The 24,918-nt window shown below is 34.6% G+C and overlaps 4 protein-coding genes across 11 annotated transcripts in view; 3 read left to right on the forward strand and 1 right to left on the reverse strand.

The window, feature by feature from the left end:
* Positions 1-1,885, forward strand: part of LOC148608918 (uncharacterized) — a 74,951-nt gene extending 73,066 nt beyond the window's left edge. For all 7 annotated transcript variants that reach the window (XM_088596466.1, XM_088596472.1, XM_088596471.1 and 4 more), the window contains one exon: positions 414-1,885. In XM_088596466.1, coding sequence (XP_088452592.1) covers positions 414-508 — 95 coding nt within the window. In that variant the 3' untranslated portion in view covers positions 509-1,885. The remainder of the gene's footprint in view (positions 1-413) is intronic.
* A 1,967-nt stretch (positions 1,886-3,852) lies between these two features.
* LOC148608919 (uncharacterized) lies at positions 3,853-9,684 on the forward strand. Of its 2 annotated transcripts, none has more exons than XM_088541795.1 (5): positions 3,853-3,942; positions 4,514-4,571; positions 5,577-6,263; positions 7,015-7,125; positions 9,623-9,684. In XM_088541795.1, the coding sequence occupies exons 1-5, from the start codon at positions 3,895-3,897 to the stop codon at positions 9,640-9,642; spliced, it is 924 nt and encodes a 307-aa protein (XP_088397921.1). In that variant the 5' UTR covers positions 3,853-3,894; the 3' UTR covers positions 9,643-9,684. The 2 variants fall into 2 exon arrangements, with proteins under 2 accessions (XP_088397921.1, XP_088397922.1); XM_088541796.1 differs by having other exon boundaries at positions 3,871-4,004.
* A 3,555-nt stretch (positions 9,685-13,239) lies between these two features.
* LOC148608920 (uncharacterized) lies at positions 13,240-16,839 on the forward strand. Its single transcript, XM_088542178.1, has 5 exons — positions 13,240-13,708; positions 14,164-14,331; positions 14,653-14,766; positions 15,108-15,270; positions 16,600-16,839. Exons 1-5 carry the CDS (start codon positions 13,598-13,600, stop codon positions 16,746-16,748), a joined length of 705 nt encoding a protein of 234 aa, XP_088398304.1. The 5' UTR covers positions 13,240-13,597; the 3' UTR covers positions 16,749-16,839.
* Positions 16,840-18,729: 1,890 nt separating this feature from the next.
* Positions 18,730-21,683, reverse strand: LOC148608921 (uncharacterized). Its single transcript, XM_088541375.1, has 4 exons — positions 21,573-21,683; positions 20,098-20,245; positions 19,516-19,680; positions 18,730-18,961 (listed from the first exon to the last, which is right to left on the reverse strand). Exons 1-4 carry the CDS (start codon positions 21,634-21,636, stop codon positions 18,808-18,810), a joined length of 531 nt encoding a protein of 176 aa, XP_088397501.1. The 5' UTR covers positions 21,637-21,683; the 3' UTR covers positions 18,730-18,807.
* Between the last annotated feature and the right edge of the window lie 3,235 nt (positions 21,684-24,918).

Genomic DNA, 24,918 nt, shown 5'->3' on the forward strand with positions numbered 1-24,918 from the left:
AACGTTTGACAATATATGTTTTACTAACCTTAGCTTTTTTACAGCTTGTATATCTCTGTGTAATTTTAATACTATAATCATTATAACCCTATCAAGTATATGTGGATATCCTACTTAGATCATTAATACTAACAACCAAATGGAGAGGTACATTTAGTAACATAGTCATAAAGGTATTAATTTTTAATTTCGACATTATGAATTAAAAACATATTACTACTTCATTTCGTCATGGCAATTTTGAACATGTTTTGTGTGAATAGAAATAATTAACTGTAATATGTGATATATTTTTGTGGGATACATTTTTTTTAATTTTTCGTAATGAATATTTGATTCGTTCAGCTTTATTTAAGGAAAGGGTTTGTTTTCACCGTCTACAAAGTGTTCTGAGATACTTATTCTCATTTTAGCATCAGAAGAAGATTTTGGGAATGCTGGTAAAACTTTAAGAGCTCTACTACAGCATCAACGGAAGAAAATTACAAGTTATAAATACGAACAATAGGATCAATGTAGAGAATTACAAACATCAAATATCACATTATCATACATATACAACACATCTAGTGTTACTCGGACGTGCATGTAGACTCACAGTGTTAATGTTATAGTAACTAATATTTCAGTCGTGTATTATACCAGCATCATCTTTGATGATAAAGAAATGAACATTATCTAAATATTTGACATTTTATTGTGACAAAGTTGTAAAAGAGTGTACACTGTGTCATACTTGTGTTTTTGTCGCAACCTCTGCTGGCAGAGAAGACTGGATTTCATTATTATTTAACGCTAAAATACCAAAGCGAATTAAATTTATCAGCATGTTTGTTTTTCAGGGTTCTTTTGTAGACTTAATATAGGTTTATTTTTATCTTTTTCATTTCAACTCATTTCCCATAATCAATATAATGAAAAGTGAAAATGTTATCGGCTGCATTAACTTTTTCACATGCATATCCAAAAGGGGCTAGAATGTTGCCCCCCATATGATAATATAAAAATTGTTGAAATCCCTTAAGCGGCCCCTCTTACCCCATTAAATAATTTCAAAACTAATAGAATTGTGATATAACTTGAAGTGTAATTTTATGAACAATTTAACTAAAAAAGATCGACAACAAGTGAAATATTTGGTATTATCGTTGGTAATATAAAACGGTATAGTTTGATGAACATATATATATAGATATAGACATTTACTGATGTATGGTGCTTTCTTGTTATCATAACTACACAATAACTTCTTTAATATTTTTACTAATTAGTCATCATATGTACAGTTTGGATCCAGAGACTGTTTTCAGTAACAGATTTGTTTTTTTCTATATATAACTTGCCTTTATTTACGATGTACAAAGTAACTTAAGCTATTTGTAAAATTATGATAACCACGTTAGGGTTATTTATATTTGTAAATACTAATGACCGCATAACAACAATCGACTACGCCAAAGCCTTGCCACCTTTTTTCATACACATGATTACATCAAATCATTAAAGCGACCTTTGTTCAACTAAAGATCCACTATCTGTTGGAACTATTGTGAAACATATACTGACAGAGCTGTTCAACCATTTTGTGTTTTGTTTTGTATACTTGTTTTAGGAAATGTCTAATTTACCTGTAATTACTGTTGATTGTTTTCGTTCATATTGAAGAATGCTTGTAAAGAACACTGATATACATATCATTATTTATTATATGTTTTTGTATCAATCCAATATGTTCATTTTGTATGTGTTTTCATAATGTATAAAACAGACTATAACCTGTGTGTGCAATAATTAAAACAAGCCAAACAATTGAATGATTACTGTGTGCCATGATTTTGAATTGTTTTAATTTGTTATAATTTTCATTATAAATAATCAATTTTCATGCTTTTTTAACTATTTATGCCTTACTATATCAGCCTGAAAAATAATGGCGTTAGACATCCAAGGAGGAATGTTTAAATTCAGTTGTCTGGTTATAACGCAATGATGTCACGATTAAAACAGAGTCAACTCACGGAGAAAATAATAGAAAAGAGAGCTTTATCTCAATTGAATGTGGATAAATTAATTACTCAGTACCACGTCCTAACCAAGACGTTCATTCCAAATAAGCTGAAGGGCCAATCTTTTACGACATTCAACAAACAAACACCATGATCCTGAGATGTTATTTTGATACTCACACTAGTAGTCTCATAAATATGATGTAAAGTAGAGGTCATTTCAATATCTTTCAATGAATGAAACAAACAGGTTTTTTTTCTATTTTCGCGTCTTCATCAAGGGATAGCCAAATGTGCACAAAATTTGTGAAAAAAAAATGGGAAAAAGCAAACGCTTTAAAAATTTCGTTTCCTTTTTGTTCATAAAAATACTTCGCAATTTTGAATTTAAGGAAACCTATTTTACTTTAAAGGTATGTATGTAGAAAGAACTGTTTTATCACACTAAATTGATGTCTCCCCTTTCATTTCTCATGGATCAAAAATTTAAACATTCGTTATGATGACAATCACGTGGAAGGTTACGGTAAATTTTGTTAATGATCATATCTAAATATTTATTCCTACGACATTCACGTACTAGATTATGTCCAAGTCGTGATATAGGCACATGATACACCCAATTACCAAAAATCAAATTTGTATAAATTGACATTCATATATGGTCATTTTCAAAGACAATAAAAATGGCAAGCGACACATTATCCTATTGTGATAAACAACAAAACCAGATATCAAAAGCTTATGTCAAAAAATTAAAAAGTTAAAGCTCGGGCAACAAATTGGCTTCACAAAAGATCAATATTAACCATAAGTGTCAAGGTGATAGGAAACCAACTTTGGTACTTGACACATTATCTCTATATGATCTTCCCACATACCAAAAGCCTTTGTATAAACACAATAAAAAGTTGTGGTCCGAACTAGAAATTGGCTTAAAAATCCATTCATTGACCTTTAGGTCGAAGGTCAAGTTCACCAAGTTCGGGACAGGACATATTACCTTCATATGATTGATAAACCTACATACCAAACCACAAAAGCCTATTTCAAGGGATACAAAGTTATAACCCCGACAAGAAATCGGCTTAAAATCAATTATTTGACCTTGAGGTCAATGGTCAAGATCAAAGGTCAACAACTTTGGTACGCGACGCAGCGTCTTTATATGATCTAACATGTGGAAGGTGAAATCTTAGACGCCTCCGTAGAAACATATGAATTCAAACACCTAAGTCTTTTCGTAATTTTTATTAGCCCTGTTATTATTAACATCCAAATTGGTCAAATGTATCATGATATACAGTTTTTATTGTCTTTAATGGTTATGCCAGGTCAGTTCGCCTATGACTTTAATACGTAGTAGTATTCAGTTCTCAGGGACTGTCAATGTTTATATAAGGTCAGTTCGCCTGTACTTTTTGATACGTAGTAGTGTTCAGTTCTCGGGAACTGTCAATGTTTGTATATGTATCAGGTCAGTTCGCCTGTGACTTTAATACGTAGTAGTATTCAGTTCTTACAACTGTCAATGTTTATATAAGGTCATTTCGCCTATGACTTTAATACGTAGCAGTATTCAGTTCTCGGGAATTGTCAATGTTTATACATGTATCAGGTCAGTGCGCCTGTGACTTTAATACATAACAGTATTCAGTTCCCGGGAGCTGTCAATGTTTATACATTTATCAGGTCAGTTCGCCTGTAACTTTAATACGTAGTAGTATTCAGTTCTCAGGAACTGTCAATATTTATATAAGGTCAGTTCGCCTGTAACTTCATTACGTAATGTTATTCAGTTTTCAGGAACTGTCATTGTTTATATCACATAAGTTCGCATTTGACTTTACATTAGTACGTAGTAGCATTCAGTTCTCAGGAACTGTCGATGGTTATTAGGCCAGTTCGTCAAAGACTTTACACAGTTTTTACACAGGTCAGTTTCTTATCATCAAATGAAGACTAACCTTATCTGCGCTAGCAGAATTATTATAGACGGTAAGTTGACAAATATTATTTTCCCTCTCAAGTATTTAAAGTAATTTATTTGACATCAGGATTAAGAAAAAACAACAGAAAAAGCAGTTACGACTGATAAATTTGATAGGTTTTAGAAAGCTGATCAAAATCGAGACCTATACGACTGACTTTGAACCAAACAAAAATGAAAAATTGCGTGATTTCCACAAATGGAGGTCCTACATACTGTAGGAATAAAATTCTATACTCACTTAATAAAATTTGACGTGTACTAATATAAAATCCCACTGTCGATTTTAAATATTTAACTCTTACTCAATGCGCGATACATTGTAAAATTGTAATTTAAAATTGCTATGACTACATAAGGTTGCTCTCGCTATCAAATATGCAGCCTATCTACACGTCTATCTGTACTGTATTTTATTCAAATAAATGGCACTGCTTATAATTTCTTCTCCAAAACAGACCAAAGCATTACTATTATCATCTTTTAATTCGTGATTTCATTTCTTTGCTCGGAGCAGACGATGGTGATGTTCCTGTTTTTAGTAGCGTTGTTCCAAACTTCGGAGGCAGTGTTTTGTAAGTTAAATACAAAATATAATTAATTAAATGCTGATTTTTTTCCCTATACGCTAAACAGAAACTTATTATGAAACATCACTTACCATTTACAGAAACAATGAAATAACATCATATTATCAGAGATAAATCACCATGGGATTATAAAATTCATGTTGCTAAATTAAACAACTATCAATCTAGTTCATAAAACGAACTGACCTGATATAACCAATGAAAGGTCTGAGAACTGAATATTACCACGTACAAAAGTCATAGGCGAAATAATCTGATATAGCCGTTGACAGTCCCTGAGTACTGAATACTACTACGTACTAAAGTCCTGATATAAACATCGACAGTTCCCGAGTACTGAATTGAATACTACTACATACTAAAATCCTGATATAACACTGACATTTCCTGAGCACTGAATACTACTACGTACTAAAGTCTTGATATAAATATTGACAGTCCCTGAGTACTGAATACTACTACGTACTAAAGTCTTGATATAAACATTGACAGTTCCTGAGTATTGAATACTACTACGTACTAACTTCATAGATGAAGTGTCCTGATATAACTACTGACAGTTCCTGAGAACTGAATATTATTACGTACAAAAGTCATAGGCGAAATGACCCGATGTAATCATTGACAGTCCCTGAGTACTGAAAACTACTACGTACTAAAGTCTTGATATAACCATTGACAATCCCTGAGAACTGAATACTACTTGTACTACGTACTAAAGTCATAGGCGAACTGACATTATTAATATAACCATGGACAGTCCCTGAGTATTGAATACTACTACATACTAAAGTCATGGACAAAGTGACTTGATATAATCACTGACAAAGAAAACTGTTTACGTTAACTTAAACTGTTAATTCATGAACGAAATGAATGAATGGACAATCAAGGACTTAATTAGTTGAAAGTGGAATTTTCGATGAAAATCTTCACTAATAAATAATTTCTTCTTGAATGAATGTTCAGTATTTTTAATATCTTCTACAGATTCATGTCAAGATATTTGGTATGCTAATCCACAAAGTAAATCTGGTGAATACATTATACAGAACAGAAACCATCAAACATATAACGTCTGGTGTGAATTCCATCAAAACTACGGGTATGCCTTCGTATCCAACATGTCCCGCGTCGACATCAACGTTGACGATTTATATACAGACAGAACACGTGCTATCTTGCGTCATATCACAACCTCCGGAGTTCAGAAAGAGGTTGAGGTTGGACAACTTAGTAGATACAAAAACCAACCCTTGGCCTTTTACTACAACAAATATGACCATTATGCAGTGCCAACAAATGAAGCTAAGCTTGGTCCCTACCTGTATCTTGGATTTCTGCCAACATCAATCGCCAGCGCTAGAAATCTTCAAGGATACAAAGCAGCCGGAGTGGATTACACTTTCACAAATTGTGACTCAAACCCAAACAGCTACCTTGCTCTGTTCTTCAACAGTAAGAATTCGCAGCCAGTAGGTTATTTCAATAGATGTTGTCCATCTCCTCTTATAACTGCATGGTCTACACATTCAAAGATCTTGAGCAAAGACCGGCACATGCCTGCTCAATATTATTTCTTGTTCGAAATGCACATGGGTGGATGTGGTGGGTATGAAATATCTCTGCAGCAAGATTTCCGTGGTGTGACAGGGGCAGCACTTGGTTATAGATATGGTAAGTCTCTCTTTTCTAACGCAAATGAAATAGTGCAGAAATACATAAAGATGAATATTAATCTGTTGAAGAAAAAACATGCCTCCGAATTATGTTAATGCAAATAAAACGTTATAGCTATTTGTAATATTACCATTAAAAGTATAAGCAGGTTGGAGCTCTGTTTAAAAAAAAAAACCCTTTCCCGTTGTTGTTTGATGTACCAGTATAAGGATCCTGTTTTATTTACGTAATCCACGGAAATCATGTTTATTACTTGGCATTCCTCACAATGCCGGGTACAAATTTATGTCCTGAACTTTTTATTCCGAGCGAGAATTGGGAATCAATTGGTCCGGGGTAAAGCAATGGTAAACATAAATCATATCTCTTAGTGACCTATTGTGATATTACAGTTAATTGTAGTTTTTTCATGTATTTCCAACCTAAGGTAACCCAAGGAGTGCTCTATATGATACATTCGGTGCGTGGAACCCATAAATGCATCAGTTTATTACGAATGTAGTCTTAAATATTTTGTCTTATTTGAATACTTAAACTTTACTATTTTGGAGATTTCTATTTTATTTTTCCTCTAATAGTGCTGATTGTTTCTGTAGTTGAACGCTGTATAGTTTCTTTGTATGTGTGACCTGTTCTTTTGTTGTCGTATGTTATGTTTTCGATATTTCCTGCTTTGCTTCCATCTGTTTGACCCTGCGGTATTTCTAATTTTTCTTCGATGAACTAGGTTTTCCTCGTTGATTTTCAGAGTTGATTGATCCTTGTGCTAGTATGCCATGTAGCAATGGAGCCACTTGTTATCCAGAAGGAAGAGGTTATCAGTGTGAATGTTCTACAGACGCAGTGGATTGTCAGTCACGTAAGTACGAATGTGTCAGAATGTCCTATAGATTCACTGGATTGTCAGTCTCGTAGGTACGAGTGTATAAGAATGTCCAACAGATTCGTTTGATTATCAGTCACGTAAGTACGAGTGTATTAGAATGTCCTACAAATTCAGTGGATTGTCAGTCACGTAAGTGCGAGTGTGTCAGAATGTTCTAAAGTTTCAGTGGATTGTCAGTCATGTAAGTACGAGTGTATTAGAATGTCCTACAAATTCAGTGGATTGTCAGTCACGTAAGTGCGAGTGTGTCAGAATGTCCTAAAGTTTCAGTGGATTGTCAGTCATGTAAGTACGAGTGTATTAGAATGTCCTACAAATTCAGTGGATTGTCAGTCACGTAAGTGCGAGTGTGTCAGAATGTCCTACAGTTTCAGTGGATTGTCAGTCATGTAAGTACGAGTGTATTGAAATGTCCTACAGATTCAGTGGATTGTCAGTCATGTAAGTACGAGTGTATTAGAATGTCCTACAGATTCAGTGGATTGTCAGTCACGTAAGTACGAGTGTATTGAAATGTCCTACAGATTCAGTGGATTGTCAGTCACGTAAGTACGAGTGTATTGAAATGTCCTACAGATTCAGTGGATGGTCAGTCACGTAAGTACGAGTGTATTGAAATGTCCTACAGATTCAGTGGATTGTCAGTCACGTAAGTACGAGTGTATTGAAATGTCCTACAGATTCAGTGGATTGTCAGTCACGTAAGTACGAGTGTATTGAAATGTCCTACAGATTCAGTGGATTGTCAGTCACGTAAGTACGAGTGTATTGAAATGTCCTACAGATTCAGTGGATTGTCAGTCACGTAAGTACGAGTGTATTGAAATGTCCTACAGATTCAGTGGATTGTCAGTCCCGTAAGTACGAGTGTATTGAAATGTCCTACAGATTCAGTGGATTGTCAGTCACATATTAAGTGCTATTGAGACCTACAGATCAATTGATTGTCAGTCACGTGATAATAATTGAGTCAGATTGTCCTTCAATAAATAGTCCATTAGTACGATTGCCCTACACATTTGGTGGACTGTAGATTCATTTTTTTTCTCATTTAAATAAGTAAGCAATTGTCCTTGTTCTTGTTTACTGTTTATTTAACTTATACATGTATTTAACCGAATATGACCTACTTATTAAAAAAATCTAGATTTGGGAAATAATAAATAATTTCCTTTAATTGTAGTATAAAAACCACGTTCAAACACACAATACTCAAACAATGTGGATCAGCATTTAGGTCACGTCCCTTACTACGGAACTACTTAATGGTATCCCAAATAACGCATATATGTCTATTACAAATGGCGCTATGACAGAATAAATATTAATTGTTTCGCGTTAAAAATGTTAATTTCATATTTCATGTTTCTATAATGTATGTATAATATTTACGTCTGAGGGGAATTTGCATTAAAAAAACAAATAAATAACATTATTTAAAAAAAAATCAAATTAGTTTCAGTATTTAGTATATGTTTCAAATTGATTTGCTAAATAGTGTTCTGTTTTGTTGAACTATGACCAAAATTTGAGAAAATGATAAAGTCGTCACAAAATTAAACTTAATACACAGAACTTAGAAGATGACATGGAATTAATTGCATCATTTAGAAATTTTTTTATGTTTGTAACTAATTTAGTACTTTATAATATTTTGTTCAAATATGTCTTATATTTGTATTTTCAAATTTAATGACTTTACCACTTGAGTATTAAACCTATAAGAATCTTTTACCTCTTTCTGTTACAGTTACAGAGGAAATATAATACAAACATTAGTTGCATGTGAAAACAATTGTACATGTATTGAAATTAACCAAGCTTACTGTTAATAATATGAAAACTCTCCATGCTTAGATTCAAATTTTGCTATTGAAATTTTGTTAATTTTACTGATATGAATTATACTCACAAAATAAGCATTATTAAAGTTGGCAAATGCTCAATTTCAAGCACTGCAGTACATCCAGAACAAGTTTGGCAGACCAAGTTTGATTTTAGTAGTTTTTTTTTTTAAAGAACTGATGTTTTTACATGCATGTTTTGATGATGCTAAATAGTGCTTAAATAAGATAAAAAATATTTGTAATTAAGTTACACATTACTTTCAATGTTGTTACATGTATGTCTAATGTTACATGTATATCTAATTTCAATACTAACATTGAAAGCAAATACTGCATACACTCAAACATACATATATGTATATGACAAAGATAATACAACTTCATTGTCAATGAACCCTTTGTCCTTTTTGTTTATACAACTGATTGGTAATTGGGGTAATTAAAAGTGGGTAAACCAGGACTGAACCATCTCAATAGCCAAATAGTAACTGAATATGAAGAGTTGGAGCTCGTTTGGTCCTGAAAACTCTGTGCTTTGTATGAAAAATCTTGTTCATGAAACACATTCTTGTATAACAAGCGTTTATTGAAACTATACAGCCTGGCATTTATTTATATTTCAGCGGGCATTATAATTGGATGACCTGTAAGACTTTGCCAAGTAATAAAATCAGAACCGTAACAATTAGTTTTTTTTATTCTGTTTCCTTATAGTATATATTATTACTCAGAATACTGGTACCGAGAAAACTGGTACAAAACAACACAAACAGAATGCTTATAGTTATACAACACGATCGTTTTCCTTTGATGTGTCTTTAACAGGCGCGTAGCTGCCGTTAGGCAAAAAAGCTCTTGCCTGCACCTAATTTTGCCATTTTTTTTTTTTAAGATAAAATGCATCCAGGAGGGGCATAAATGATGCTCTAATACGCTATCTCCGCGGACCTTCGGGGGGGGGGGCTTCCCAGACCCCCCTGCCGTAATTTTGCCTACACTTCACTTTGGCCTCAGTTACGCGCCTGTTTAATCTAAAAGGGGATTGAAATAGCTTATAGTATTCCGTCTCATTAAAGGCTAAAAACCACTAATTCCACTTCCCATAGGCTTCTATGCTAATTTCACAATATTCAATGGCTTCTCTGGACTTTACCTTAACTTTAACCTGCAGAGGACTATATATCAGCATGATTCTACATATGTCAGCTCACAATCCTCAGAATGGCATGTGGGGTTAGCAGACTTGCAGTGCAGTACTGGTCACCGGAAGTGAAGGGTCTATAAATAGCATGGGAAATCCTAGTGTTTTCACAAGATAGGGGTATATTTAAAAATCATTATGGAGATTAGGCTTCACATCACAAGAAGCAAAATGCACCTATAAAATGTACAGAAATGTTTTTCCTTTCAGAAACTGTTTAAATTTTTTAAATAAGATGAGAACTTTTTCACAGCATTATGAGGAACAGGGGTAATTTCTGCGTAGGACTATTTTTGCGTACGTTCCGAATGCTCATTGGTTGAATTGGTGGTCTGTAACCTAAATAGAGGCAGAATTCCTGTGACTATAGAACTCGAGATGAAACTTGTTTATAACTATTTGAAAAGTTCTTATCAAAAATCCTATGTACCGGTGAAATAGCATATTGTATCAAAATGACAGTTTCTTAAAATTAACATGGTATATGTATATATATGTCACAGTGATATGATTTTTAGTTTGAGGTGATCTTTGTTATGAATGTCCTTGCACATCAAATAGATTTCGATTATATTAGTTATTTGAGTTTATCTAACGAAATAAAAACGTCATTAAGATCAGAGTTACGTGTAATATCTTAAAAAAACATCCAAAGATAAAATGTTTTTATGCTTATCCCAAAGGCAGAAGTTACGCAACTTCTGTTTCAGGATAATTCATCATTATCTTATCTGTTTGAAAAAAAAATATCACAAATCGAATCCTAAGCTGGTCTGTATTAATTCATTATGATACCTTCAGTAAGAAAACAAAACAAACAAGCAACCGAAAAATAACATATGAGACGAAGTACGTGCTCACGACCTATACAACCAGTAATTTATACACCTTCGTCTGTATCATATCTAGACCTTAACCTATAAATAGGTGTTACAGGACGTTTGTCATAATAACTTGATGATAACTCATTCCAATTGTGAACTTCCCCTTTCTTAGTAACAATTAACCAACATCTCCAATCAAGGAGTATTATACTATGCACCTGCGTATGAAATTGTCATATCACAACTCATACTCGTACTGATCCATGCTTCCTGTTTTAGTGGAGTCAGAGTTGCTCAGTTACTTTTGTTACTTCGTATGTATTATTTTGGTTATTTTATGTTCTTTGTTGTGTGTGTCTGTTTTCCCATGTCTGATCTTTGTCCCTGGATTATACTCTTTTGATTTCCGCAAAGTCTTGGTTCATTTGATTACATTTCAGTTACTGTCGTACGTATGATTTGTTCTTAAGCTCTTTTTGTGTAGCGAGTTTTACAAGGGTATGTAACCCATCGAACTTGACACTTGCAGGATTTTACTTGCAATGTTACAGAGCCTCTTATGTCAGTCCCTGTTTTTCGTGGTAGTTCATATTGCAGGTGCTTTAGTTTATTTTTGTGTTCCGTCTTTCTTTCCTTATTCCTGTTTTTTTTTGTGTTCCGTCTTGCTTTCCTTATTCCTGTTTTTTTGTTTACATTGTATATGTAGATTGTCTCCTGTGTCCCACATTTTGACCATGCACTTAGATGTCCTATTCTGATGCTTCGGTGTTGAGCTTCAACAGGACTCCTACAGTCTGTTTCTTAAAGTCAGAGGCGTAGCACCCTAATCTCGATTGGTACGTGTTACTCGTAAATTTATGTCCTTTAATGACTTGGGCAATAATTAAACAAACTCATATTAAAGTCTGGCAATTTATGTACTAATATTCCGTGGTTAGTGTAACATTTGAAAAAATGTGAAAGCATCTACAATTAACTGAGAACTAACTTAAATGTGGGAAGTCCCTAACTTTATCTTTACTGATAGAATAACAATAACAAAATATTTGCTGATTCTGCAGAATACATAGTTCTACTGGAACAGGGTTTGGTCTTCTATAAACAAAAGTTCAGTTAAAATATAATTCATAATTGGATCTGTCACCGTATCAACACTGGAGGTCACAGTTCATCAACAGGCAGATACTTCACTCTGTTTTTACAATTATCATCACTGATAAGAACGTATTTTATGATTATGAGAAAGTCCAGTTACCAGTCTGTGCATATATCTAATATCTAAAACCAAATTAACACCAGAGAAAGAGTCTTCAGTCCTAACAGTACGGCAGTTGTAACGGAGCTTGGTTTCCGAGTAAAGTACCTTGGCTATTATACTTTTCTGACAAGAATGACGTACCAACAAAAATTATTGGTACTGCCCCAGCATTGCCTGCCGTACCAGGTACTACGCCCCTGTAAGTACATTGTAGTAATACACTGACAGCAACTTAAATAAAAGGCTGAAACTAGTCTGGAGCTGGTGTGTCAGTTAATTGCTAGTAATCCTTGGTTAGTTCATCTGTGTAACATAATCAGTTTGTTTACTTCTGTTGTTTTAACAGGGGACTCAGTCCTTTTTTAGCTGATTTATAGGTGTGTTTATTTGTGTCATATTTTCCCCCTCAGTGACCAAATTTAAAAGGGGATGTTTTTGATCTCGCCAAAGTACTTTATCCTCGCAGCATTTTTTGCGCCTGTCCCAAGTCAGAAATTTCTGGCCTCTGTATGTCTTGTTTCGTTTTCACTTTCAATTTATGTTTATGTTGCTAGAGTATATGTGGCAACTACTTCACTGTACCTGTGTGCTATTTGTTGTTTTGGGGCCAGCTACAGCATGCCTTGTGGCGTGAGGGTTTCCTCGTCGTTCATTGAAAACCCATGCACTAGTGGCCTTGAGCTGACAATTTTCATCCCCGCTGTGTTGTTGTCTCTTTGACATATTTACCATTTCCATTTTCGTTATATTCAAAACAATTGCGTCAAATTGAAACCATCATATCGTGATATTTCAAATGCTTTCGAATCGTATTTCCGTTGTTCTTGGAAGCATACAATGATCAGAATGGAATTGGGTGGATAAAGAAGCGAAAGCTTAACATTGAAATAACACTATTAATTGAATGCACATTTTTTATTAGACTTTAGAAGTTTACACAGAGGTCAATGTACATCTGTCAGATCATTTGGTATGAGAGTTATTACATGGTTATTGGATTATTTCCAGACTACTTCCAAGCTCACGTGCAGAGGCACTTGAATGCGAACTTATACAACTTGTTTTGACGGAAGGAGATTAAGATAAAAACAATCCACCCGAGGACTTGAGACGTACCAGGAATTAGTTGTTCCAGAAAGTCTTCAGGCTACGGTTGACTCGATAGGTCGTGTTAGTGGAATCTCAAAACTGTCCACTGTATATAAGACATCACTAGGGTCAATATCATAGGATTCTGAAATAAGGCGCTACTGAAAACTATTGAAGGCAAAGAAATACAGATTATATAGAGGAAAACTAAAACTTATAAAACAACATGAATAGGTGGGCATTCCTGGTAGTTTGTTCTTTGTTGTGTATATTGTGCCAAGCAGCCAATACCGGGAGATGGAGAAATGGAAATAATGGAAATAAAAAACACAACTGGGTATGTTGACAGATATCACTGATCAAAGAGACTTTTAATAAGAGAGAAAGGTGACGAGTTAGTGCGATATTATTCTGCATGAAATTATAGCTTTTTGTGGTATTTTTTTAACTATAAAATTAAACTCATAAAAAAATATGGAATGAATAACTAGACCAAAATAGTACAACCGACATATTAATTCTTATTTGATAAAAAAGAATAGCACACATTACTGGCAAAAAGTACGAAAACGCTTAAAAAGTCAGTTTTTTTATGGTATGCTCTTATATCATAATTTTGTACTTTCGGACGAATGCTTGTAAATATATCTATTGATAACGACAATTTGTTCCTAGTAATTCGACTACTTGATCCCAGGAGAATCAATTCATATTCCAGACTTTGAACAGTTTAAATATATCATCGCCATGCATAATGTGTATGTATAATGTATGGCGCTTTATTTGTTTCAGAGCATGGCAGGATTTACGAATATCACGTGGTCTAGTTTGGTGGACGACACCCAAATCTCCGAACGTGCCATTTACAAAGACAACCTTAATGTGATTTTCATGTTCTCTCGTGCTGATAATATTCCAAACGCATACCGGAAGTCATTCTTCATCTACGATGTTGATGCAGTAAGTTTCTTGTAATTATCTTTTATATAGATTGTTCGCTAAATAAAATGTCTTATGCAATAAGAAACTATGGCTGGTTCCGGGGCTAGAAGAAAGATATTTTTCATCTGCCGACGACTTCGTATATTATTTGGTTTCTTCATAGTCGTGTTGTGGCTAGATTTAAATGTACATGCACAGTTTTTTTTTTAACCCTAAATTCGAACACCGTGGACCATATTTAAATATCTTGGAAGAAACTAATTTAGTTATGTTAAATCATTGGGTGATACAATGTACTTTGTTTGATGTCTGTCTTATTTCCTATGTTTCTCGCAACAGAATCTGGGTGCAATAAGTGTAAAGCAAGACGGGCGTAAATATTGTTTCATCACCGATATGGGCGAGGCTAAAACAATGGCAGCAGTTAAAGAGGAACTCAGTAGCTTGGATGAAGTAAGTTAAATTTATCTGTTTGGTTTTCAGACTAGCATGTTAACATTATACGTATAAGGAGAAGTCGATGAAATTGTATGTAGCTTTTCGTCACCTGGGCAGACGCATGATTACCATGCACACGCACTTGCAATGAAGATAAATCGATTTTTCCAAAAACATGTTTAACTTTTTCTTTCATGTCATGCCGTGTTTGAACTGTTCGGCCAATAACTACAACTTGTACGAAATCCAGGGACATACATTTTTACATATCTTTCAATACATACATCAGCTGTATAATGTACTCTGAATAAATAATTTAGTCTATATGATTGTTTCCCATCGATTTTTCTTTTTAGACTGTGGCCACTGAAACAAAACCGCTGAGAAAACTATACGTATCTACAGCTGATAGAAGGACAGTTGAAGAGCTACTTCCAAGAAGTAATATGATAAGTGCTATATGCTCGAAAGCTGCCAACTGTAATAATGCTTATATGGTTACAACAGACGAAAGAGAGGGTAGGTATAATAAGTGTTAGATGTAGGAGGGTGCTTAGCCTGGTATTGGTGAGCTGTTCGCTGTAGGTTGCATGCTTAGCCGGCTCTTGATGAATAGTTCGCTGTAGGTGGCGTGCTTAGCTAGGTCTCGAGGAACAATCCGCTATAAGTGTCGTGCTTAGCTAGGTCTTGATAAATAGTTCGCTGTCGGTGACGTGCGTAGCCGGCTCTTGATGAGAAGTTCCCTGTATTTTATAACGTGCTTAGCCGGGTGTTGATGCATGAAGAGTTCGCTGTAGGTGGCGTGCTTAGTCGGGTCTTAATGAGCAGTTCGCAGTAAGTGGCGTGCTTAACAGGCAGCGCTTGGTGAGCTATTCGCATAAGGTAACGTGCTTAGCGTGCTCTTGAACTGACTAGTCGGTCCGATCGGTAATAAATCTTAAGAGAATAACACTCACTAACTCGAACTCGTCAGCCATTTTGTCAGCTTGGGTAATAAAAGGTGTGAAAACTGAAACCCTATCATAAATTAGTGTCATTTTAGTTAAATACAGGTAATACTTAAGTCATCACTAATTAGGTAGTTTTGATCTTAACACAGTACCGATTGAAGTTCGAGAATATTCCGAAGTCGGTATAATGAAAGCATGAAAGAAAATCGGATGATATATTATTGACCAAGGAAGTAGAACTCTGAATGTTTTTAAAACCCAAAACTGCATTTTTAATGTCCACAAATCAACATAATTTTCCGAAAGCGAATGAAAATGAATCATGAACAAACAAAACTTTGCTAGAAGTAAGCAATTTCTAACGATAAAGTCGAAGTCGGACAGGCAACGAAAAAAATGCGGAAATATACGAACTTCAATTTCTCGAACTCCCGATAACTCGAACATATTTCAATGGTCCCTTGGAGTTCGAGCTACCGAGGTTTGACTATTTTCGTTATTTGAATCTTTTCAACAACAAAATAATGAGCGCGTCATCAATTTCAGAAATTATGCCGACAATATTCATCTACGAAATATATTTCTTAATCAAATGGCTCAATTCAGAAATTTATGAAATTTTGAAGAGCAGTGTTTGGCGCATAAAGACTTTTTGTGTGTGAAATGCAACCAGAGTATACCGCATTGGTTCAGGCGCGGATCCAAGAACTAGCGTACCGGGCGTACGCCCCCCCCCTTAAATCGGTAAGAAAAACATTTTTCACCACAAGTTTCACCCCATAATATTTTTTGCCTTGCTTTGCACGGCATTTAATTTAATTAACGCCCCCCCCCACAACAACATAAATTCTGGATCCGCCCCTGTGGTTATACCTTAATTTTTATTTGTTCTTTACAGGACCTTTTGATGTAACGTGGAGAACTTCTAGTTTGTACAACCGTAATGAAATCAATTTTTTGTTTGATCCCAGTACTGAACGATCTGAATGCAGAACTTGGACTAACTACTGGAGAAGATACCAAAATAGAAAATCAAATAGACAATAAGAAATCCTCACAGTATGTTGACCAATCGGGAAGATTACCGTGGCATTTATTTTTTATACAATCAATCCATTAAATAATTTTCATGACCTTATATGCGTTGGTTTGTCAGAAAAAAGGTGTATACTTAATACACATAATTATAAAGATTATCACTTATTAATAAACTCATTGCTAGGTAATTGAAACAACATCAAGCCTTGAACCCTTTAAAAGTGGTATTTGAAGGAATCATAACTATACATTAAACTGGGTCAACCACTGTACAATTTCGGGAGGTCTCGCACTCTAACCTTGGAGTCTACTCCTGTATTTGGAAGAAAATCTATTTAGTGAGAATATTCTTATATTATGAAGAGGATGTCTATGCAACTACCAGGCAATAAGGGTGGCACATGACAAATTTTGTCTTTAAAAAAATCACCTATTTTATATCACAAATGCATCCTTTCTTATAGTTGAATGTTGGTTTTGAAAGAAATTGCATAGAAAGCATTGTAATTTAATGAAAAAGGGAGATAACTCTTAAAGGACAACTTAGTTGCTTTGTTAGGGATCTTTAAAATCGTTTTCTGAGCTATCCCATATCAATACAAAACGAACTTTACATACATAACATCAGAACAAAATCAAAGCACCAAAGATGCTGAAACTCGGAACTCGTTTGGCATGCAACCTGCATGATAGGTTCCCAATGTTTCTTTTTTAAGCAATGTGCTAGAGTGCCGGTCATGACATAGCCTAAGGTTTGAGAATGATGTTTTGGTGTTGAACCCATATTTCCCTTGCAACCTGCAGCAAAACAAAAAAAAGAGATGTACACAAATATCGTGAAAACAAGATTATTGCATTTGTTTATGTTCTTGAGACCTTAAAATTGAAAAAGAGCAGCTGATGATGTTGATTGTGACGCTTCTTGATGAAATGATTTTCATTATAATACCATTCACCGGGCATAGTTAAAATCAACACTACCAAAAGAGAGATAACTCCAATTAAATTGTATTGGCTATTATTTATCTTCTTTAAAATTACTACGCGGCAAAGCGCAAAAAACAGTTTGGCGTCTCGATTTACCAGTTCGACAATATTTAGCTGAAAATTAACACTTGAAATGTTCGAAATATCATTCATTTGGGATATCGGTGAAATATTTAAAGTTTAAAAGAGAATCACGCATGAATTTGGAGAAAGCATTTCCGCTCGTGAAGTTATCTGCCGGAAGCCCTTTTCTCATTCTTATACTTACAATACTCGAAGCCACTAACGAGACTTCCGAGTGAAAATCAGTGGGATAAAATTTACACTGTGTCACTCATACTATAGGACCTGCCTGATTTTTAAATGGACAGCGTCATAAACACTGAAAATCTATTTGTGGAAAAGACGAAGATTGACAGTGTCATTATAAAACTAACATTCTGAGAAAGTCCTTACCGGATCCCCTCCTAGAAGAAAAAGAGAAGAGAATGCAAGATTTACGCATACAATGCTATTTGTCAACACGAAAAATGCGGAAAACTGAGAGCATTAAGTAAAAGGACCATTACACATAAAAAATATAAAAAGACCGAAGCAAAATTCGAACTTGATCTGTAACTAATCATGGTAAAACAATGTACCAAATATTAAATGTATGTGTGCAAGCAAAGAGTAATCAAGAGAAACCAAAGGAATGTAATCCAGGAAATAAAAAAAACAAACATGGAAAACAGACAAACACAACAAAGAACATAAGATAACCAAAATAATAAATACTAAGTAACAAAAGTAAATGATCAACTCGGACTCCACTAAAAACTGGGAGCATGGACAAGGTGCACCGGAAGAGTGCGGAAAACAGATTTGCCGAACTTCCGGACGGGCGGACGAAGGGCAAATCTACAATCCACTTCGGCGAAAGTGGACGGTAGTGAACTAATAACTAACGATGAGAACAAATTATGTAGTACTTTTTTTAAACAATACAACGATAATTTTCCGGATCAGAGAAGTTTGATTTGTTATTGTAAAACTGAACATTATTTCATGTTGTCTCGGTAGGTATCAATGAAATACATATCTAGAAGTTTTTAATGGTCTGTCCGTTCCACCACTCTTCCTTATAGTTAGAATTACAAGCCTCGTCATCAGGAAGACTATATGCTGGTTGATCTTTAGATTTCTTCATAATCTCCTCCTCCTGTTTACGGCGTTCAACTCGGCTAGCGCAGCATCTGCAAACGATACTTCTATTGCGAATATAACTGTAAACTTTATACAATAGTTGCATGTCGTAATAAATTAACTGCCCACGTTATTTTCTGATACATTGATAATGCCCTGGGCCGCAGGCGAGGGCATGATTAATGTCGAAGGCAATATCACTTCCTAAAGGACAGTTAATTTATCGACAATGCAAAAATTATCACATGATAATTCTTCAATGAAATAAAAATTAAAGATGCTTATGTAGGCATACGAACGTATGTTTAACGCGCATTTATGAATACCACGTGACCATGTTTTAACCAATAAGAATAGCTAATGCTTCTGTGATATGAAATACTTGTGGGAATGTTTTTAAGATGTCTGTTTAGAAGTGAAGAAACTAATTAATCGTGTCATACAATAAGTATTATACACCAAGTATGTAGCCGTCTATATATGTCAAAAAAGATATATATCTCGCAGCTAAATCACGAATGCATCACATAAAGCTATTTATACGGTTAAAAACAACGAACTTTAAAAATGGAATTGTTTGGTATTACTTATCTTGTATACTTACGGAACCGATTCTTCAACTTGATAGTACTTTCTCTGTACACAGTCCTGTAACCGACCTAAACAGGGTATTGTATCTTTCTTACACCAAAACAAGTAGATGTATATTACAGCCAGGGCCAAAAATGTCAACCCTATGCCTAGTCCTATAGCAAGTATTTTCTTCCACCTACAAACGCAAAATTTCAAAGTTTCTTTTATGTGTATTCAGAACTATACAATCATGGGACTTACTGGGTTTCAACTTACTGTGTATTCCTGGAAAGCAGAGGATATTTTTTTTTGGGGGGGGGTGTATATTTTGGGTTTTTTTTTCTGTTGTTTGATATGAATCATTTTTTTCATGAAAACATCTCTTAATTGTAAAGCCTTATAATACTTTCAATAAACACATAAAATAACCATTGAAAAGTACATATTGTATGTGATGGCTTCTTTCAGAATTATTTCTTCGTGAAAGATCAAAAATGTTAATTTAAGCAGTGACATGTGTAAGAGCACTGTCTTAAGACCACATGGTCTAAAAGTATAAATGTCGTCCTTGAAACCCGAAAGGGTTCAACACCTTTAGATAAAAAACCATAACCTGCCATCGGGTTCACAGCAGCCAACATCACCCTCAATTTTACAGCACTTGGTTCTTCCCTCGGCCTCCATTTCTTCAGAGGTACAGTCAAGATAATTGTCAGCCGCTGTGGCATCCAGTGTATCATCGATAATACAACTAGGGTCGTCTGGCAAGAAATAATAAATATATTGAGTTGAACGTACATCTTTACACGGATGATTATTTGCATTTTATGTGATGCTGCCTAATTGTTGATTTTTAACAAAAGGAGGGTTATTTTTGGTTGGTAACCTTAAAAAGTATGCACTGAACTTACAGATTTTGTTCGTTCTCGTTCCTGGGTCTTGCGTTTTGTCTCGTTTATGAAAGTTTATTGGAATAACAATGTATTAAGATTTTCGCAGATAAAGTTTGTGTGAACAAAAGTTTATACCAGAAATTGAATCGATCAATTCATTTTTCACACAAATTGCTTTTGTCAAAGCATAAAACTTGCAAATCCAACAAACACAACGTGGGACTGACCTCCCAGCAGGCGTCAAGAAGGACTCATCGGTGTTTCAAGAACTCTCGAGTAATCAATAAAATTCTTGCATAAACATGGCACAGTCTGTCATCACGTATTTGACAAGAAGAAGAACAAGAAGGGTTTCGATTTTACCGATACCCTATATGTAGAACGGTACTATTTCTCATTATTTTAAGTTGGCCTTTTGTGTACCCTTCTTAGGTAAATACTTCTGGACACTGTGATTCGACAAATTGTGCTGATACCCAAAATGTTTTATGAATTCCAGGCTCTAACATGATTATACTTTTAAAAAATTGCATTATGTGTTTTGAAAACCATTTTATATAACTATTATGAATTTTTAAAGTTTATGTGCCATTCGCAGAAAAACGGCGAACTTTGACCCAAACATCATCTGCTTAAAATACCAAAGAATTCAGAAGGTTATGAAAATAGGGAAATAAATAGTACCGTTCTACCTATAGTATAAAGCAATGGTAGTTCAGCGAAAATATCAAATCTGCAAATCCAAGGAATCTGAATACTAAACTAAGGCTGCAAGTCAGCAAAACCAAGGACATCTGAATCCTAAACTAAGGCAGCAAATCTTATTCGTCAATGGAGATCGTCAATACAAAAAAAAGACATATCTGACCCAAAGTTGTCAGTATGCGAATTTGTTTTATCGTGGTATTTTACGCAAATATTTTAACGTGAACATTTGAAACCTACTTGTTTATTACTGTATTTTTTTCTTATTTCCCAAAATATGTTTTGGTCAGTAAATTATATTTAAGTGAAATAGAAAAACTTTCTTACTATGACATTGAAAGACCACTAAGCCCACAGCGAACCATTTAAAGAACCTCTCTAAGTAATTTATCTGTTAGCAATATAACAAATAATGGTCATGGACTAACAGAAATGGCAAAGAAAATTTGTACATAACTACAAGTAAATGAATCCTACAGATTTGACTTACCATTAGAAGTATCAACTATTACTAGAATACCAAGAAACAAAAAATATATTAGAGAAGACTTCATTGCTACATCGACGATCGTTACAGACTTAAGAATCAATGAATGTCTTGAAAATGAGTTTAGGCTAAGTAAATAGAACTTTTCTTTAAGTTATTGTTCGATACACAGAACATTCTTTTCATGTATTCATTTCCTGTATTGAATATCAATAATAATTTTAAAATGTATGTTCATTCCTGAGAAGAAACTGATATTTTGATGGATATTGTGATTAAAATCATTAACTCTAGAAATCAAAGGGTCACTTGAACAGTAATCAAGGGAACCAAGATTCCAGCGGATATCAGAAGAATGCAATCCAGGGACAAAGACCGGACATTGGGAAACAGACAAACACAACAAAGAACACAAAGTAACTTAAATAATACACACAAAGGGATAAAAGTAAATGAGAAACTCGGACTCCGCCAAAACCCGGAAGCATGGACCAGGTGCACCGGTAGGGTAAGCGTCCTCTGCTTATCTAGAAACACCCGCTGAGTTGCTCATAAAATCAAGTCCTGGGTAGACGAAAGAGGAAATGAAAACTATGTCACGTTGAACAAATAAGTTTTTATGTTGCAGATGGATATACCATAACAATCCGTGAGTTCATGATGACGACCAAAAACTTCTGTAGTAATGACTTCAATCTTGTAGCAACATAGTCCTGTTACAAAAGCCTATCTGTAAGACGTCTAGCGCAATAGAAAAAGTCTGCACATAACGTATGAGTTGTAATAATTATGAAACCCCATACGCAGGTGCTGAAGGAATGTTGTTACAGATGAAAGGAAAGTTGACAATTCTGAATGAGAAGGCATCACAGTGTCTGTAGCATACTTTAAACGTCGATAAAAAATCCTAGCACCCTGAAAACATCTTTTTCTGCATACCTGGAAGATTATTTGGAATAGATCCTCACAAAGTATCAGGAATCCCCACCAAGAACTATATATTTGCACTCAGGTGCACCACCCCTTTTGGAGAAACAACCATGTATAATGTCCCTGAGTCGGGATCCTAACTGAGCATGGGAAATAGAAGTACAAAGTGTTGAAAAATCACAAGTTTCAATGTTATTGTATTCTGACAGAAATCTTGAACTTAGGTTCTGCAGAAGATCGTTCGAATCCTCCAGATATCAATACCACTACGAGAGTTGTGGCAGGACTAGAGACCCTCTTTGACAGCTGTGAGTGTAGAAGTCAAAAGCTCTGAAAGAGGCCTGGAGGTAAATTCTGCAGATCCAGCCATGCAGCTTTGCCCGTATCATTGGAAATGTCTCTCAAATTAAATTGAAGTATTCCACTTTTCCTCAAAACTGAAGAAGCTGTTGATGGTGACACCTCTCTAACTTACAACTGTATTGCTATAGGTTGTCTGACAGACCATTCTCTGACTATTCTTAATTCAATAACAAGAAAAAAGAAAAGGAGACAAAAAATAATAATAATAATAATTATAATAAAAATTGATATAGCAAATTAAAATGGTTCAATACTGATTATTACACCCTCTAAGTGCAACAGGCAACGGAGAGACTTACAGACAGACAGACTAGAGCTGATTAGTGACACGTTCTACGGGTAGAGATTTTTAACGAGCGATAATTTCATTCTTGACTAAATACATGAAAACAAATGCAAACGAAATTTAATTAAATAAAAACCCTTGGAAGTCAGCTTTTAAAAACACATCTGATCCTATGTTTACTAGAATTTCATCAACATTTTTATACCAAGTATTTAATGTAATCTCACGTTATATATAGTATCTTCTGAAGGTTTCACTATATCGTATCCTGATGCTAAGGAAGGGTTCTGCATGTTATCACAGATATATGTTTCTCATGTCGCACATGGGTGCTGATACTCAAACTTGATTATGGTGACATTTAATCATTTTTTTTTATATCATTGACAATTTAAGATATCAATATACAACCATTTGACACAAAGAAAGTAGACAAATTCCTCACGTATAGTTTATTGTTTGCATGGGGAGGCATTGTCATATCCATGAAGGAGAGTGGAACTCTGATGTGACTACATGCCAAATTCAATTGCCCTAGTATAAGTAACTTCGCGTTTAAATGACCTTATAAGAAAACTTGTCATTAAAGTCTTAACGTAAAATTTAAAAATTTCGAAGTCATTATATGTGATTGATCTAGCATATATGATTCAGATTAAACTGACATAATTAGAAAACTTATGATGAAAATCTTGACGTGGATGCCGACGCCGGAAAAGTCGCATTTTGCAAAATTCGCCACAGGCTGCGGAGACAAAAACACGTATCTATATCTATGTTCTGCTAATGAAAACCAGTGCACAACTGTAAAGCGAATATGAAGGTGTTTTCTGGGATCCCACTTTTTATCCATGTTATAAATGGTAACCAAGGAAACTAAAATTCAAGAGTAAACCAAAAGAATGTAATCTAGGGACAAAAACAAGACAGGAAAATAAGACACACACAACAAAGTACATTAAATAACCAAAATAATACATACACAAAGTAACAAAACTAAATGGGGAACTCGGACTCCGGAACTAAAAACTGGGAATATGGGTCAGATGCACCGGTAGGGCAAGCGTCCTTTGCTCTTTTCAATTGCAAGGCTTCTCTTGCTAGATATATCTATCTACTCATTATAACTTACAGTAACTAGAAGCCCTAAATTGCTCACCTGAAACACATTTCTTTGCCTTATGAATATTTGAAGTCAAGAAGAAATTAAATGGTTAAGTGTGCCCAGCTTGATACCGCTACAGAGGTTGAAAACTGGAAAGTTTGTATAAGTATGGATAAACTGTTCAGCTCTGTATTTCACGTAGAAATTTTCATAAAAATTCATGTAGATCGAATTGACAAATCATTAAGTATGTCAATGCCTATATGTGCTAAGTAATCGCAATTAACATTAAACACAGGATTAAATTTGATCAGAATCAAAGTGGTAACTTTTCGGTCCCTTATTCCTCAGTATTTCAGGTCAAAATCTCAAAAACCAATCCCAGCCCACATTTGGAGTTATGACATTTCAATGAGTTCACTCACTTATAGTCAAGTAGTCAAGTTATTGACCAGACATCACGAGAATGTTTTTTTTCTGACTCCTTTTTAGCTATTAATTCCTACACGGTTTAAGTCACAACCCCAAAAAGCAATCCCAAACTTACTATTGTGGTATAATTTCATAAAGGTCCATATACTTATATTCAAGCTTTTGTCCAGACAAATGTTTACAAATGACAAGGAAAACAGAATGATACCTTTTGTGGTCCAACAAAAATATTC

The sequence above is a fragment of the Perna viridis genome, chromosome 8 (assembly GCF_037379345.1).
Source record: "Perna viridis isolate PV_CMFRI_1.1 ecotype Kerala chromosome 8, ASM3737934v1, whole genome shotgun sequence".
In the NCBI taxonomy this organism is placed as follows: Eukaryota; Metazoa; Mollusca; class Bivalvia; order Mytilida; family Mytilidae; genus Perna; species Perna viridis.

Excerpts from the sequence above, each read along its gene's own strand:
- LOC148608919 (XM_088541795.1), top strand. The coding sequence starts at position 3,895 with ATGGTTATTAGGCCAGTTCGTCAAAGACTTTACACAGTTTTTACACAG. Across the intron at positions 3,943-4,513 it reads TTTACACAGTTTTTACACAG|ACGATGGTGATGTTCCTGTT; the intron begins GTCAGTTTCTTA and ends TGCTCGGAGCAG. Across the intron at positions 7,126-9,622 it reads CGCAGTGGATTGTCAGTCAC|CGGGCATTATAATTGGATGA; the intron begins GTAAGTACGAAT and ends TTTATATTTCAG.
- LOC148608920 (XM_088542178.1), top strand. The coding sequence starts at position 13,598 with ATGAATAGGTGGGCATTCCTGGTAGTTTGTTCTTTGTTGTGTATATTG. Across the intron at positions 14,332-14,652 it reads TCATCTACGATGTTGATGCA|AATCTGGGTGCAATAAGTGT; the intron begins GTAAGTTTCTTG and ends TTCTCGCAACAG. Across the intron at positions 14,767-15,107 it reads AACTCAGTAGCTTGGATGAA|ACTGTGGCCACTGAAACAAA; the intron begins GTAAGTTAAATT and ends TTTTCTTTTTAG.
- LOC148608921 (XM_088541375.1), bottom strand. The coding sequence starts at position 21,636 with ATGAAGTCTTCTCTAATATATTTTTTGTTTCTTGGTATTCTAGTAATA. Across the intron at positions 19,681-20,097 it reads TGCTGTGAACCCGATGGCAG|GTGGAAGAAAATACTTGCTA; the intron begins GTTATGGTTTTT and ends TTGCGTTTGTAG. Across the intron at positions 18,962-19,515 it reads CAAGTTGAAGAATCGGTTCC|ATGCTGCGCTAGCCGAGTTG; the intron begins GTAAGTATACAA and ends TATCGTTTGCAG.